Source organism: Aphelocoma coerulescens, unplaced genomic scaffold (genome assembly GCF_041296385.1).
Source record: "Aphelocoma coerulescens isolate FSJ_1873_10779 unplaced genomic scaffold, UR_Acoe_1.0 HiC_scaffold_150, whole genome shotgun sequence".
Lineage (NCBI taxonomy): Eukaryota > Metazoa > Chordata > Aves > Passeriformes > Corvidae > Aphelocoma > Aphelocoma coerulescens.
Window position 1 is genome coordinate 296,881 of NW_027183500.1, and position 14,425 is coordinate 311,305.

The following is a 14,425-nucleotide window of genomic DNA, read 5'->3' on the forward strand; positions in this document are numbered from 1 at the left end:
CGAGGCTGGATGCCCATATAAGGAGCGGGCGCTGCGGCGCCGGCCAATCAGGGCGCGGCATGCAAATGAAGGAGCGGGGTGGGGAGGGAGGCGCGGCGGGCGCGGGTGGCGTCACTTCCGTCGCGCTGTTGGTGACGTCAGCGGGGCGATGGCGGCCCCGCGGGTGGCGCTGGGGCCGCTGAAGGAGCCGCTGGGGCTGAACCGGGGCCTGCAGTGGGTGCGGAACTGGGACGGACTGGGAGCGACTGGGAGAGACTGGGAGGGGACTGGGAGCGGCTGGGAGCGGATTAGAGGGGACTGGGAGCGACTGGGAGAGACTGGGAGGGGACTGGGAGCGGATTAGAGGGGACTGGGAGAGACTGGGAGGGGACTGGGAACGACTGGGAGCGGATTAGAGGGGACTGGGACGAACTGGGAGGGGACTGGGAGCGGCTGGGAGCGGATTAAAAGGGACTGGGAGGAACTGGGAGCGACTGGGAGAGACTGGGAGGGGACTGGGAGCGGCTGGGAGGGGATTAAAGGGGACTGGGACGAACTGGGAGAGACTGGGAGGGGACTGGGAGCGACTGGGAGGGGACTGGGAGCGGCTGGGAGGGGATTAAAGGGGACTGGGACGAACTGGGAGGGACTGGGAGGGGATTGGGGGGAACTGGGAGCGACTGGGACAAACTGGGAGCGGATTAAAGGGGACTGGAAGGGGATGGGAGGGGATTGGGAGAGACTGGGAGCAACTGGGAGGGGTCTGGGTTATACTGGGAAGGACTGGGAGGCCCCGGGCTGTACTGGGAGGGGACTGGGCCATACTGGGAGGAACTGTGAGGGAACTGGGAGCAGCTGGGGGGGGCTGAGCTGTACTGGGAGGGACTGGGAGGGGATTGGGAGGAGACTGGGCCATACTGGGATGAACTGGGAGGAGACTGGGAGAGAACTGGGCCATACTGGGCTGAACTGGGCCCTACTGGGATGAACTGGGAGGGGACTGGGATGAACTGGGCTGAACTGGGAGGGGACTGGGCCATACTGGGCTGAACTGGGCTGTACTGGGATGAACTGGGAGGGGATTGGGATGGACTGGGCCATACTGGGATGAACTGGGCTGAACTGGGAAGGAATTGGGCCATACTGGGATGAACTGGGAGGGGACTGGGCCGAACTGGGATGGACTGGGAGGGGACTGGGAGAGAACTGGGCCATACTGGGCTGTACTGGGCCCTACTGGGATGAGCTGGGAGGGGACTGGGATGGACTGGGCTGTACTGGGATGAACTGGGTTGAACTGGGAGGGAACTGGGCCATACTGGGCTGTACTGGGCCATACTGGGCTGAACTGGGAGAGAACTGGGCCGAAATGGGATGAACTGGGAGGGGACTGGGCCGAACTGGGATGAACTGGGAGGGGACTGGGATGAACTGGGAGGGGACTGGGCCGAACTGGGATGGACTGGGAGGGAACTGAACCATACTGGGATGAACTGGGCCATACTGGGCTGAACTGGGAGGGGATTGGGCCATACTGGGCCGTACTGGGCCATACTGGGCTGAACTGGGGGCGCTGCCCTTTTTCCCCCTCTGGAAATTCCTTTTTTGGGGAATTTGCTCCGAATTTGGGGAATTTCGAAGGAATTTTGGGGAATTTGGGGCCGGAATTTTTTTGTCGTTTTTGTTCTCATTGGAAATTCGACGATTTGGGTTAAAAATGGGAAATTTGGGGATTTTTCCCCGTTTTTTTCCCCTTTTTTTTCTCTAAAAGTTTTGGGGTTTTTGGGGAATTTTCAGGAAATTTTGGTGGAATTCAAATTCAAATGAAAATCATTCAAATTATAATTAAAATAATTTAAATTATAATTAAAATAATTCAAATTCAAATTCAAATCATTCAAATTCAAATAATTTAAATTCAAATCATTGAAATCAAAATTGAAATTCAAATAATTAAAACCTGAATAATTAGAATTAAAGTAGTTAAAGTAAAAGTAATTTAAATTAGGTTAAATTTGGAATTAAATAATTCTAATTTAAATGAAAATAATTAAAATTTGAATGATTGTAATTTAAATAATTAAAATAAAAATAAAGTAAAAATAATTAAAGCTAGATTAAATTTAAAATAATTAAAATTAAAATATTTAAAATTCACAGTAAAAGAAAAAATAAAATAAAGCTTAAACTAAAGGAAATAAAAACTAAAATTAACATTAAAATAATTAATTTAACCTAAAGTTAAAATTGAACTAAAATTAAACTAAAATTAAACTAAAATTTACGTGATTAAAATTAAAGTTTAAAAAATTAAAATTCAAATAATTTGAAGTTAGAATGATTTAAATTAGTTAAAATAATTCAAATTAAAATAATTAAAATGAAAATGAAAAGAAAAATAATTTAAAATTAGAGTGATTTAAATTGAAGTTAAAATAATTAAAATTAAAATTAAAACTATTGAAGTTCAAGCTGAAAGTAAAATTAAAAGAGTTTTAAAAATTAAAAGAATTAAAATTATTAAAATGAGAATTATTAAAAACTAAAATTAAAAGGATGAAGTTTAAATTAAGAGAATTGAAATTAAAATTAAAGAGAATTAAAAGTAAAATTAACATTGAAATAATTAGAATGAAAATTAACGTTGAAGTAACCAAAATAATTAAAAACAGTTAAAATTGAAAATAAAGCTTGAATTATAGAAATTAAAATAAATGTTAAAATAATTAAAGTTAAAATTCATGTAATGAAAATTAGGACTAAAATTCGAATTAAAATTTCAAGAAGTAAAACTGAAGTTAAAATAATTAAAATTTAAATTAGAAGTAAAATAAGGGAATTTAAAATTAAAATAATTAAAGTTAAAATGAGAATAATTAAAATTAAAGTTACTAAAACTAAAATTAAAATTAAAACAATTAAAACTTTAAAACTAGAAATTGAGATTGAAATTGAAATTAAAATAATTAAAGTGGAAGTTGAAATAATTAAAAGAAAAATAATTAAAGTTCAAGTTGAAATAATTGGAACAAAAATTAAAACTGAAACTAAAATTAAAATAGAAACGAAAAGAATTAAATTTGAAATTAAATTCAAATTCCCCCAATTTTGATGCTGAAAATCCCAATTTTGAAGAAAAAATTCCCAAATTTCCCCATTTTTCTGCCAATTTCCAGCTCAGAAATCCCAAATTCCACCAAAATCCTCCAAATTCCTCCAAATTCTCCCAAAATCCCCCCAAATTCCCCATTTCCCACCCAATTTTGATGCCGAAAATCCCAATTTTTAAACCAATGTCCCCGATTTCCAGCTCAGAAATCCCAAATTCCCCCAAATTCCCCCAAATTTCCCCAAATTCCTCCAAATTTCACCAAATCCCCCCAAATTCCCCATTTTCCACCCAATTTTCATGCCAAAAATCCCATTTTTTCCTGCCAATTTCCCCAATTTCCAGCTCAGAAATCCCAAATTGCCCCAAATCCCCCCAAATTCTCCCAAAATCCCCCCAAATTCCCCATTTCCCACCCAATTTCGATGCCAAAAATCCCAATTTTTAAACCAATGTCCCCGATTTCCTGCTCAGAAATCCCAAATTCCCCCAAATTTCCCCAAATTCCCCCAAATTCCTCCAAATTTCACCAAATCCCCCCAAATTCCCCATTTCCCACCCAATTTCGATGCCAAAAATCCCAATTTTTAAACCAATTTCCCCAATTTTCAGCTCAGAAATCCCAAATTGCCCCAAATCCCCCCAAATTCTCCCAAAATCCCCCCAAATTCCCCATTTTTCACCCAATTTCGATGCCAAAAATCCCAATTTTTAAACCAATTTCCCCAATTTCCAGCTCAGAAATCCCAAATTCCCCCAAACTCCCCCAAATCTCCCAAAATTCCCCCAAATTCCCCATTTTTCACCCAATTTTGATGCCAAAAATCCCAATTTTTAAACCAATGTCCCCGATTTCCAGCTCAGAAATCCCAAATTCCCCCAAATTTCCCCAAATTCCCCCAAATTCCTCCAAATTTCACCAAATCCCCCCAAATTCCCCATTTCCCACCCAATTTCGATGCCAAAAATCCCATTTTTTCCTGCCAATTTCCTCAATTTCCAGCTCAGAAATCCCAAATTGCCCCAAATTTCACCAAATTCCCCATTTTTCACCCAATTTTGACGCCAAAATCCCAATTTTTAAACCAATGTCCCCAATTTCCAGCTCAGAAATCCCAAATTCCCCCAAACTCCCCCAAATCTCCCAAAATCCCCCCAAATTCCCCATTTTTCACCCAATTTTGATACCGAAAATCCCAATTTTTAAACCAATGTCCCCGATTTCCTGCTCAGAAATCCCAAATCGCCCCAAATTCCCCCAAATTCCCCCAAATCCCCCCAAATTCCCCAAATTCCCCATTTCCCACCCAATTTTGATGCCAAAAATCCCAATTTTTAAACCAATTTCCCCGATTTCCAGCTCAGAAATCCCAAATCGCCCCAAATCCCCCCAAACTGCCCCAAATCCCCCATTCCCCGCCCCGTTCCGGCGCCGCAGACGCCGATTTCGGGTGGGATTTGCCCAAATGTTGCCGTTTTTGGCCCAGTTTTTCTCCATCTTCGCCTTCGCCACCTGCGGCGGCTTCGAGGGCTCCGTCTCCTTCCGGGTCACCTGCGCCGGGCTGGGCAACGCCTCGGTCAGCGCCGCCTTCGGGTACCCCTTCAGGTGAGCGGGGGAGGGGCGGCAGGTGGGGGACAGGTGAGGGTGGGACAGGTGAGGGTGGGATAGGTGGGACAGGTGAGATGGGTGGGACAGGTGAGATGGGTGGGACAGGTGAGACAGGTGAGGTCAGGTGGGACAGGTGAGGGACAGGTGAGAGTGGGACAGGTGGGACCAGGTGAGAGATGGGGGACAGGTGAGACAGGTGAGGGTGGGACAGGTGAGGGACAGGTGAGGGACAGGTGAGGGTGGGACAGGCGAGACGGGACAGGTGAGACAGGTGAGGACAGGTGGGACATGGGGACAGGTGAGGGACTGGTGAGGGTGGAACAGGTGAGGGACAGGTGAGAGATGGGGAACAGGTGAGACAGATGAGGGTGGGACAGGTGAGGGACAGGTGAGGTCAGGTGGGACAGGTGAGGGTGGGACAGGTGAGGGATGGGTGAGGGACAGGTGAGAGTGGGACAGGTGAGACAGGTGGGACTGGTGAGGGTGGGACAGGTGGGACAGGTGAGGGGTGAGAGTGGGACAGGTGAGAGTGGGACAGGTGAGGGGCAGGTGAGGGACAGGTGAGAGTGGGACAGGTGAGGGACAGGTGAGGGTGAGACGTTGAGACGGTGAGACGGGTGGGACAGGTGAAACAGGTGAGGGACAGGTGAGGGACAGGTGAGACAGGTGGGACATGGGGACAGGTAAGGGACAGGTGAGGGTGGGACAGGTGAGGGTGGGACAGGTGAGATGGGTGGGACAGGTGAGACAGGTGAGGTCAGGTGGGACAGGTGAGGGACAGGTGAGAGTGGGACAGGTGGGACCAGGTGAGAGATGGGGGACAGGTGAGACAGGTGAGGGTGGGACAGGTGAGGGACAGGTGAGGGACAGGTGAGGGTGGGACAGGCGAGACGGGACAGGTGAGACAGGTGAGGGACAGGTGAGGGATGGGTGAGAGTGGGACAGGTGAGAGTGGGGCAGGTGAGACAGGTGAGGACAGGTGGGACATGGGGACAGGTGAGGGACTGGTGAGGGTGGAACAGGTGAGGGACAGGTGAGAGATGGGGAACAGGTGAGACAGATGAGGGTGGGACAGGTGAGGGACAGGTGAGGTCAGGAGGGACAGGTGAGGGTGGGACAGGTGAGGGACAGGTAGAGATGGATGGGACAGGTGGGACAGGTGAGGGTGGGACAGGTGAGGGACAGGTGAGGGTGAGACGTTGAGACGGTGAGACGGGTGGAACAGGTGAGACAGGCGAGGGACAGGTGAGGGACAGGTGAGACAGGTGGGACATGGGGACAGGTAAGGGACAGGTGAGGGTGGGACAGGTGAGGGTGGGATAGGTGAGATGGGTGGGACAGGTGAGGGACAGGTGAGGATGGGTGAGGGACAGGTGAGAGTGGGACAGGTGAGACAGGACAGGTGAGAGATGGGGACAGCTGAGGGACAGGTGAGGGAGGGACAGGTGAGGGTGGGACAGGTGAGATGGGTGGGACAGGTGAGGGACAGGTGAGGGACAGGTGGGACAGGTGAGGGATGGATGGGGGACAGATGAGGGTGGGACAGGTGAGATGGGTGGGACAGGTGAGACAGGTGAGGTCAGGTGGGACAGGTGAGGGACAGGTGAGAGTGGGACAGGTGGGACCAGGTGAGGGATGGGTGAGAGTGGGACAGGTGAGGGTGGGATAGGTGAGGGACAGGTGAGGGACAGGTGGGGGACGGGGGACAGGTGGGACAGGTGAGGGTGGGACAGGACAGGTGAGGTCAGGTGGGACAGGTGAAGATGGGGGGACAGGTGGGGGATGGGAGGGATGGGTGAGGGACAGGAGGGACAGGTGAGGGTGGGTGGGACAGGTGGGACAGGACAGGTGAGGTCAGTTGGGACAGGTGAGGGACAGGTCGGGATGGATGGGACAGGTGAAGGACCTAAGGGGTGGCAGGTGAGGGTGGGGCAGGTGAGGGACAGGTGAGGGACAGGTGAGGGTGGGGCAGGACAGGTGAGGTCGGTTGGGACAGGTGAGGGATGGGAGGGACAGGAGAGTCTAAAGTGCTCCTGGTTTGACCCAGGTGACCCCCAGGTCAGCTCAGGACACCCCAGGTGACCCCAGGTGTGTCCAGGTGACCCCCAGGTGTGTCCAAGTTTCTCCCAAGTGACCTCAGGGCCGCCCAGGTGACCCCCAGGTGACCCCAGGTGTGTTTGGGACCACTCAGGTGATCCCCAGGTGACCTCCAAGTGTGTGCAGGACCCCTCATGTGACCCCCAGGTGACCCCAGGTGTGTCCAGGTGACCCCCAAGTGATCCTCAGGTGAGGCCAAGGCCCTTCAGGACCCCTCAAGTTACCCCCAGGTGACCCCAGGTGTGGGCAGGACCCCTCAGGTGACCCCCAGGTGACCCCTGGCTGACCCCAGGTGTGTCCAGGTGACCCCAGGTGTGTCCAGGGCCCCTTAGGTGACCCCCAGGTAACCGCAGGTGTGTCCAGGATCTCTCAGGTGACTCCGAGGTGACCCCAGGTGTGTCCAAGTGACCCCAGGTGACCCCTAGGTGACCCTAGCTGGCCCCAGGTGACCCCAGGTGTGTCCAGGACCCCTCAGGTGACCCCCAGGTGTGTCCAGGACCCCTCAGGTGACCCCCAGGTGACCCCAGGTGACCCCCAGGTGACCCCAGGTGTGTGCAGGACCCCTCAGGTGACCCCCAGGTGACCCCAGGTGTGTCCAGGACCCCTCAGGTGACCCCCAGGTGACCCCAGGTGACCCCAGGTGTGTCCAGGACCCCTCAGGTGACCCCCAGGTGACCCCAGGTGACCCCAGGTGTGTCCAGGTGACCTCCAGCTGACCACAGGTGGCCCCAGGTGACCCCCAGGTGACCCCAGGTGTGCCCCCCGCCCCCGCAGGTTGAACCAGGCCACGTTCCAGCCGTCGCTGACCCAGCTGTGCAACCACACCTGGCCGCGGGACGTGCACCTGGTCGGGGACTTCTCGTCGGCCGCCAGGTTCTTCGTGGCCGTGGCCGTGGCCGCCTTCCTCTACAGCCTGGGGGCGCTGGGCGGCTACCTGGGCTACCTGCACCTGTACAGGGCGCCGGGCTCACGGCTGCCCCTCATGGTGAGTGGGGGGTTACCTGCCCAGGTGTGCCCAGGTGTGCCCAGGTGGGGTTTGGGACTCAGACCAGGTGTGCCCAGGTGTGCCCAGGTGGGGTTTGGGACTCAGACCAGGTGTGCCCAGGTGGGGTTTGAGTGCCCAGGTGGGTGGGATTTACCCATCCAGGTGTGCCCAGGTGGGGTTTGAGACTCAAAGCAGATGTGCCCAGGCGTGCCCAGGTGGGGTCTGGGACTCAAACCAGGTGTGCCCAGGTGTGCCCAGGTGGGGTTTGAGAGCTCATGGAGGAGGGATTTACCTGTCCAGGTATGCCCAGGTGGGGTTTGGGACTCAAACCAGGTGTGCCCAGGTGTGCCCAGGTGGGGTTTGGAGCTCAAACCAGGTGTGCCCAGGTTTGCCTGGGTGGGGTCTGAGGGCTCAAGCAGGTGTGCCCAGGTGGTGTTTGAGCTCCTCAGGTCTGCCCAGGTGGGGTTTGAGTGCCCAGGTGTGCCCAGGTGGGGTTTGAGACTCAGATCAGGTGTGCCCAGGTGTGCCCAGGGGGAAGTTGAGCTCTTCAGGTGTGCCCAGGTGGGGTTTGAGAGCTCAAATCAGGTGTGCCCAAGTGTGGTCTGGGACTCAAACCAGGTGTGCCCAGGTGTGCCCAGGTGTGCCCAGGCAGGGTTTGAGAGCTCATGGAGGAGGGATTTACCTGTCCAGGTGTGCCCAGGTGTGCCCAGGTGGGGCTTGAGTGTCCAGGTGGGTGGGATTTACCCATCCAGGTGTGCCCAGGTGGGGTTTGAGCTCCTCAGGTGTGCCCAGGTGTGCCCAGGTGGGGTTTGGGACTCAAACCAGATGTGCCCAGCTGTGCCCAGGTGGGGTTTGGAGCTCATGGAGGAGGGATTTACCTGTCCAGGTGTGCGGGATTTTGGATGTTCCCGATGGAATTTTGGGGTTTTTTGATGGAACTTTGGGGTTTTTGGATGCAATTTTGGAGGCCCCCAGTGGAATTTTGGGGATATTTTGGGTGGAATTTTGCCTTTAAGGATGGAGTTTTGAGGGTCCCAGTGAAATTTTGGGGAGTTTGGGGTGGAATTTTGGGATTGTTGATGGAGTTTTGAGGTTCTTGATGGAATTTTGGGGACTTTCGGGTCGATTTTGGGGATTCTTGGTGAAGTTTCGAGGTTCTCGATGGAATTTTGGGGAGTTTTGGGTGGAGCTTTTCGGTTCTTGGTAAAATTCCGAGGTTCCCGAGGGGATTTTTGGGGTTCCCGAGGGGATTTTTGGGGTTCTGGGGTGGAACTTTGGGCTCCCGGTGCAACTTTTGAGCTTCCAGGTGAGAACTTGGGGATTTGCGATGGAATTTTGGGGGTTCCCGATGGGATTTCGGGGGGTTTGGGGGTTCCATTTCAACGTTTTGGGCGGAATTTCGGGGTCCCAGTGGGAATTTTTGGGGGGTCCTTTAACCCTTTCTGCTCCTTCTCTCTCTGTGCTGCCCCGGAAGGAACCTGGGTAAGTCCCACGCCCCTTTTTGGGGGGGCCACGCCCCTTTTTTGGGGGGGACTCCACCCCTAAAGTCTCCATTTTTTCCCCTGAAAATTCCCTTTTTTTCCCCCTAAAATTCCCATTTTTTCCCCAAAAATTCTCTGTTTTCCCCCCTAAAATACCCATTTTTCCCCCTAAAATACCTTTTTTTCCCCTGAAAATTGGCGCTTTTTTTCCCTTAAAATTCCCATTTTTTCTCTCTAAAATTCCTGTTTTTCCCCCAAAGTTCCCATTTTTCTCTCCAAAGTTCCCATTTTCCCCTCAAAATTCCCATTTTTTTCCCCCCAAAATTCCTGGTTTTTCTCCTAAAATTCCTATTTTTTCCCCCCCAAATTCCTATTTTTTTCCCCCTAAAATTCCCAGTTTTTTTTCTCCTAAATTCCCATTTTTCCCCAAAAAATTCCTGTTTTTTTCCCCCCTGAAATTCCTTTTTTCTCCTAAATTCCGATTTTTTCCCAAAAAAATTCTTGGTTTTTTCTCCCTGAAATTCCTTTTTCCCCTAAATTCCCATTTTTCTGCCTAAAAATTCTTGGTTTTTTTCTTCTTAAATTCCTTTTTTTTTCCAGTAAATTCACATTTTTCCCCAAAAATTCCTAATTTTTCCCCGTAAAGTTGCCTTTTTTTCCCTAAAGTTCCCATTTTTTCTCCCTAAAAATTTCTGAGTTTCCCCCTAAAAATCCCATTTTTTTTCCCTTAAAATTCCCTTTTTTCCCCCCTAAAATTCCTGGTTTTTTCCCCCCAAAATTCCCATTTTTCACCCCAAAATTTCCTTTTTTCCCCCATAAACTTCTCATTTTTTTCTCCTAAAATACCCATTTTTTCCCCCAAAATTCTCTTTTTTTCCCCCCAAAATTCCCATTTTTTTTCCCCCCAAAGTTCCCATTTTTCCCCCCAAAATTCCCATTTTTTCTCCTAAAATTCCTGTTTTTCCCCAAAAAATTCCTGGTTTTTTCCCCTTGAAATTCCCTTTTTTTTTCCCCTAGATTCACATTTTTCCCCCAAAATTCCCATTTTTTCCCCCTAAAGTTCCTTTTTTTCCCCCCCCAAAGTTCCCATTTTTCCTCCCTAAAAATTCCTGGGTTTCCCCCTAAAAATCCCATTTTTTTCCCCTAAAATTCCCTTTTTTTTTTCCCTAAAATACTTTTTTTTTTCCCCTAAAATTGTTTTTTCCCCAAAAAATTCCCGGTTTTTTCTCCCGAAATTCCCATTTTCCCCCCCCAAAATCCTGCAGGAACTTGGGGTCCCCCCTCAATTTTGGGTCCCCGCCCCTCCCCCCCATTTTTGGGGTCACCCCACCCCCACTTTTTTTTTTTGGGCCCCTCCCCCACTTTTAACCCTTCCCCCCCCGTTTTGGGGCCGTTTTTCCCATTTTTGACCTTTCTCTCCCCAAATTTCGGGGTGTCCCCCCCCCCTCCCCCACCGGGGCTGCGACTCGTGGCCACCTCGGCTTCTGCCCCTCCCCCCACTGTTGGGGGGGGGGGTCAATCTCCCCTCCCCCACCCCATTTTTGGGTCATTTTTTTTCCTCATTTTTCCCACTTTTTTCTCCCCTTTTTTTTTTGCCCCTCCCCCACCCCTGACTCGGTGTCCCCTCCCCCACCCCTGACTCGGTGTCCCCTCCCCCCAGGACTTGGTGGCCTCGGGGCTGGTGGCCGCCCTGTGGCTCGTGGCCTCCTCGGCCTGGGCTCAGGCCCTCGGACACGTCCGGGCGGCCGTGGCCGCGCCCCTCCCCCACTGCCCCTCCCCCACCGTCAGCTGCGTCCGCGCCGGGGTCACCCCCATGGGCAGCCTGGGGGCCTCCGTGGTGAGCGGGGGGGTGGGGGAGGGGCTCTGGGGGTGTTCGGGGTGGGGGAGGGGGAGTTCGGGGTGGGGGATGGGGAGATTTGGGGTGGGGGAGGGGAAATTGGGGTGGGGGATGGGGAGGTTTGGGGTGGGGGAGGGGAAATTGGGGCGGGGGAGGGGAAATCGGGGAGGTGGGGGAGGGGCTTTGGGGGAGTTCGGGGTGGGGGAGGGGAAATTGGGGTGGGGGATGGGGAGGTTTGGGGGTGGGGGAGGGGAAATTCGGGGTGGGGGCGGGGGTTTGAGGGGGGAAATGGAGCGGGGAAACTGAGGCAGGGATGGGAGAGGTGGAAATTGGGGTGGGGGAGGGGAAATTGGGGTGGGGGATGGGGAGATTTGGGGTGCGAGAGAGGAAATTGGGGGGTGGGGGAGGGGGGTTGGGGGATTTGGGGGTGGGGGAGGGGATTTTGGGATGGGGGATGGGGAGATTTGGGGTGGGGGAGGGGAAATTGGGGCAGGGGAGGGAATTTGGGGGGTGGGGGAGGGGAAGTTTGGGGAGGGTTGGGGGATTTGGGGTGGGGGGAGGGGAAGTTTGGGAAGTTTGGGAGGTGGAAATTGGGGGGTGGGGGAGGGGCTTGAGAGGGAAATCGGGGTGGGAAGATTTGGGGGTGGGGGAGGGGAGATTTGGGGTGGGGGAGGGGGTTTGAGGGCGGAAATAGAGCGGGGAAACTGAGGCAGGGTTGGGAGAGGTGGAAATTGGGGTGGGGGATGGGGAAATTCTGGGTGGGGGAGGGGATTTGGAGGGTGGGGGACGGGAAATTGGGGTGAGGGATGGGGAGATTTGGGGTGGGGGAGGGGAAATTTGTGGCGGGTGAAATGTGGGGTGGGGGATGGGGAGATTTGGGTTATGGGAGGGGATTTGGAGGGTGGGGGAGGGGAAATTGGGGTGGGGGATGGGAAAATTGGGGGGGTTGGGGGATTTGGGGTGGGGGAGGGGATTTGGGGGTGGGGGAAGGGGAAATTTGGGGGTTGGGGGAAGGGATTTTGGGGTGGGAGAAGGGAAATTGGGGTGAGGGGAGGGGAAATTTGGGGGGGTTGGGGGATTTGGAGGGTAGGGGAGGGGAAATTGGGGTTGGGGGAGGGCATTTGGGGGAGGGGATTTGGGGTGGGGGAGGGGAAGTTTGGGAAGTTTGGGAGGTGGAAATTGGGGGGTGGGGGAGGGGCTTGGGAGGGAAAATGGGGTGGGGGAGGGCTCTAAGGGGGGGGGGGGCCAATAGAGCAGGGGAGGGAAACCGAGGCAGGAGTGGGGGAGGGGGAAACTGAGGCAGGGTTGGGGGAGGGGCTTGGGTGGGGGGAGGGGATTCAGGACCCCATTCCTGAGCCCCTCCCCTCCCCCTCCCCCTCCAGGCCTTCGGATTCCTCAACCTCCTGCTCTGGGCCGGCGGCTGCTGGTTCGTCTACAAGGAGACGCCGCTGCACCGCCCGGCCCCGCCCCCCGACCCCGCCCCCTCCCCCATGTGACCCCCCCCTCCCCCCGCACCGGCTGGGGGGGGCGCCGAATTCGGGGGGGAGGAGGGCAGAAGGGGAGGGGGGGGAGGGGCTTTGCGTGCTGAGCTGGGCCGGGGGGCGGTCACGGAGATTCCCGGCGGGTGGGGGAGGGGTTGGGTGGGCTTTGGGTGGAGTTGGCCGTGGGTGGGGTGGTGTTGGTTTTTTGGTGGCCTTTGGGTGACTCTTGGCCTCGGTTGACCTTGGGTTGGGTTGGTGTTGACCATTGTTGGTTGGTGCACCTTGACGTCACCATTGGTTGGTCTTGAGTTGACTTTTGGGTGACTCTTGACCTCGGTTGACCTTGGGTTGGGGTGGTGTTGACCGTTGTTGGTTGGTTGACCTTGACGTCACCATTGGTTGGTCTCGAGTTGACTTTTGGGCTCATCTTGACCTCAGTTGACTTTGGGCTAGGTTGGTGCCGACCATTGTTGGTTGGTGCACCTTGACGTCACCATTGGTTGGTTTTTTGGTGGCCTTTGGGCTCATCTTGATCTCAGTTGACCTTGGGTTGGGTTGGTGTTGACCGTTGTTGGTTGGTCCACCTTGACGTCACCATTGGTTCGTCTTGAGTTGACTTTTGGGTGACTCTTGACCTCGGTTGACCTTGGGTTGGGTTGGTGTTGACCGTTGTTGGTTGGTTGACCTTGACGTCACCGTTGGTTGGTCTTGAATTGACTTTTGGGTGACTTTGGACCTCAGTTGGCCTTGGGTTGGGGTGGTGTTGACCATTGTTTGTTGGTCCACCTTGACGTCACCATTGGCTGGTGTTGGGTTGACTTTTGGGTGACTTTGGACCTCGGTTGACCTTGGGTTGGGTTGGTGTTACCGTTGTTGGTTGGTCAACCTTGATATGTCACCGTTGGTTGGTTTTGGGTTGATCTTTGGGCTCATCTTGACCTCGGTTGAACTTGGGTTGAGTTGGTGTGGACTTGATTTTGGACTGGTCTTGACCTTCACTTTGCTGACCGCTGGTTGATCTTACGTCGATCTCTGGGCTCATCTTGATCTTGGTTGACCTTGGGTTGGGTTGAGTTGGTCTTGACTTCATTTTGACTTGATCTTGGACTGGTCTTGACCATTGATTGGTTGGCCTTGACTTTGCAGACCCCTGGTTGGCCTTGGGATGATCTTTGGGCCCATCTTGATCTCGATTGAGCTCAGTTGGGTTGACCTTGAGTTGGTCTTGACTATTGATGGGTTGACCTTGACCTCGCTGACCGTTGTTTGGTCTTGCCTTGACCGTTGGCTTGGCCTTCACTGGGGTTGGTGTTGCTTTGGTTGGCCTTAGCTTGAGTTGGCCGTCACTTGGTTTGGTCTGAGGTTGACCATTGGGTTGGTCTTGACCATGCATTGACCATTGGTTGGGTTGGTCTTGGGTTGACCATGGGTTGAGTTGACCATCAGCTGGCTTGGTCTGGGGCTGGGTTGACCATTGGGTTGGGGCACGATTGGGATTGGTCTTGATTTGGGTTGACCATTGGCTTGATCTTGGCCTTGTTCACTGTTAGTTGAGTTGATTTTGGCTTGGTCTTGGCTGACCATCACTTGGGTTGGTCTTGACCTTGACCATCAGTTGGTTGACCTTGACTTGGCTTGACTTGGCCTTGACCTGGGCTGACCACTGGGTTGGCCTCGAATGACCATTAATAGAGCTGACCGTTGGGTCGGGCTGGATTTCATTGACGGTTGATTGAGCTGACCCTTGGGGTGCTCCTCAGCTTGACCATTGCGTTGATCTTGGCCTTGGCTGACCATTGGTTGGGTTGGTTTTGATTTCGTTGACCGTTGGTTGCCTTGACCATTGA

General features: G+C 52.9%; 1 protein-coding gene across 1 annotated transcript; it reads left to right on the forward strand.

Moving 5' to 3' along the window:
* The first annotated feature begins 128 nt into the window (after positions 1 to 128).
* Positions 129 to 12,594, forward strand: LOC138100890 (synaptophysin-like protein 1). The gene is made up of 5 exons (XM_068998718.1): positions 129 to 217; positions 4,576 to 4,694; positions 7,569 to 7,779; positions 10,921 to 11,097; positions 12,480 to 12,594. The coding sequence occupies exons 1-5, from the start codon at positions 149 to 151 to the stop codon at positions 12,591 to 12,593; spliced, it is 690 nt and encodes a 229-aa protein (XP_068854819.1). The 5' UTR covers positions 129 to 148; the 3' UTR covers position 12,594.
* Positions 12,595 to 14,425: the final 1,831 nt, after the last annotated feature.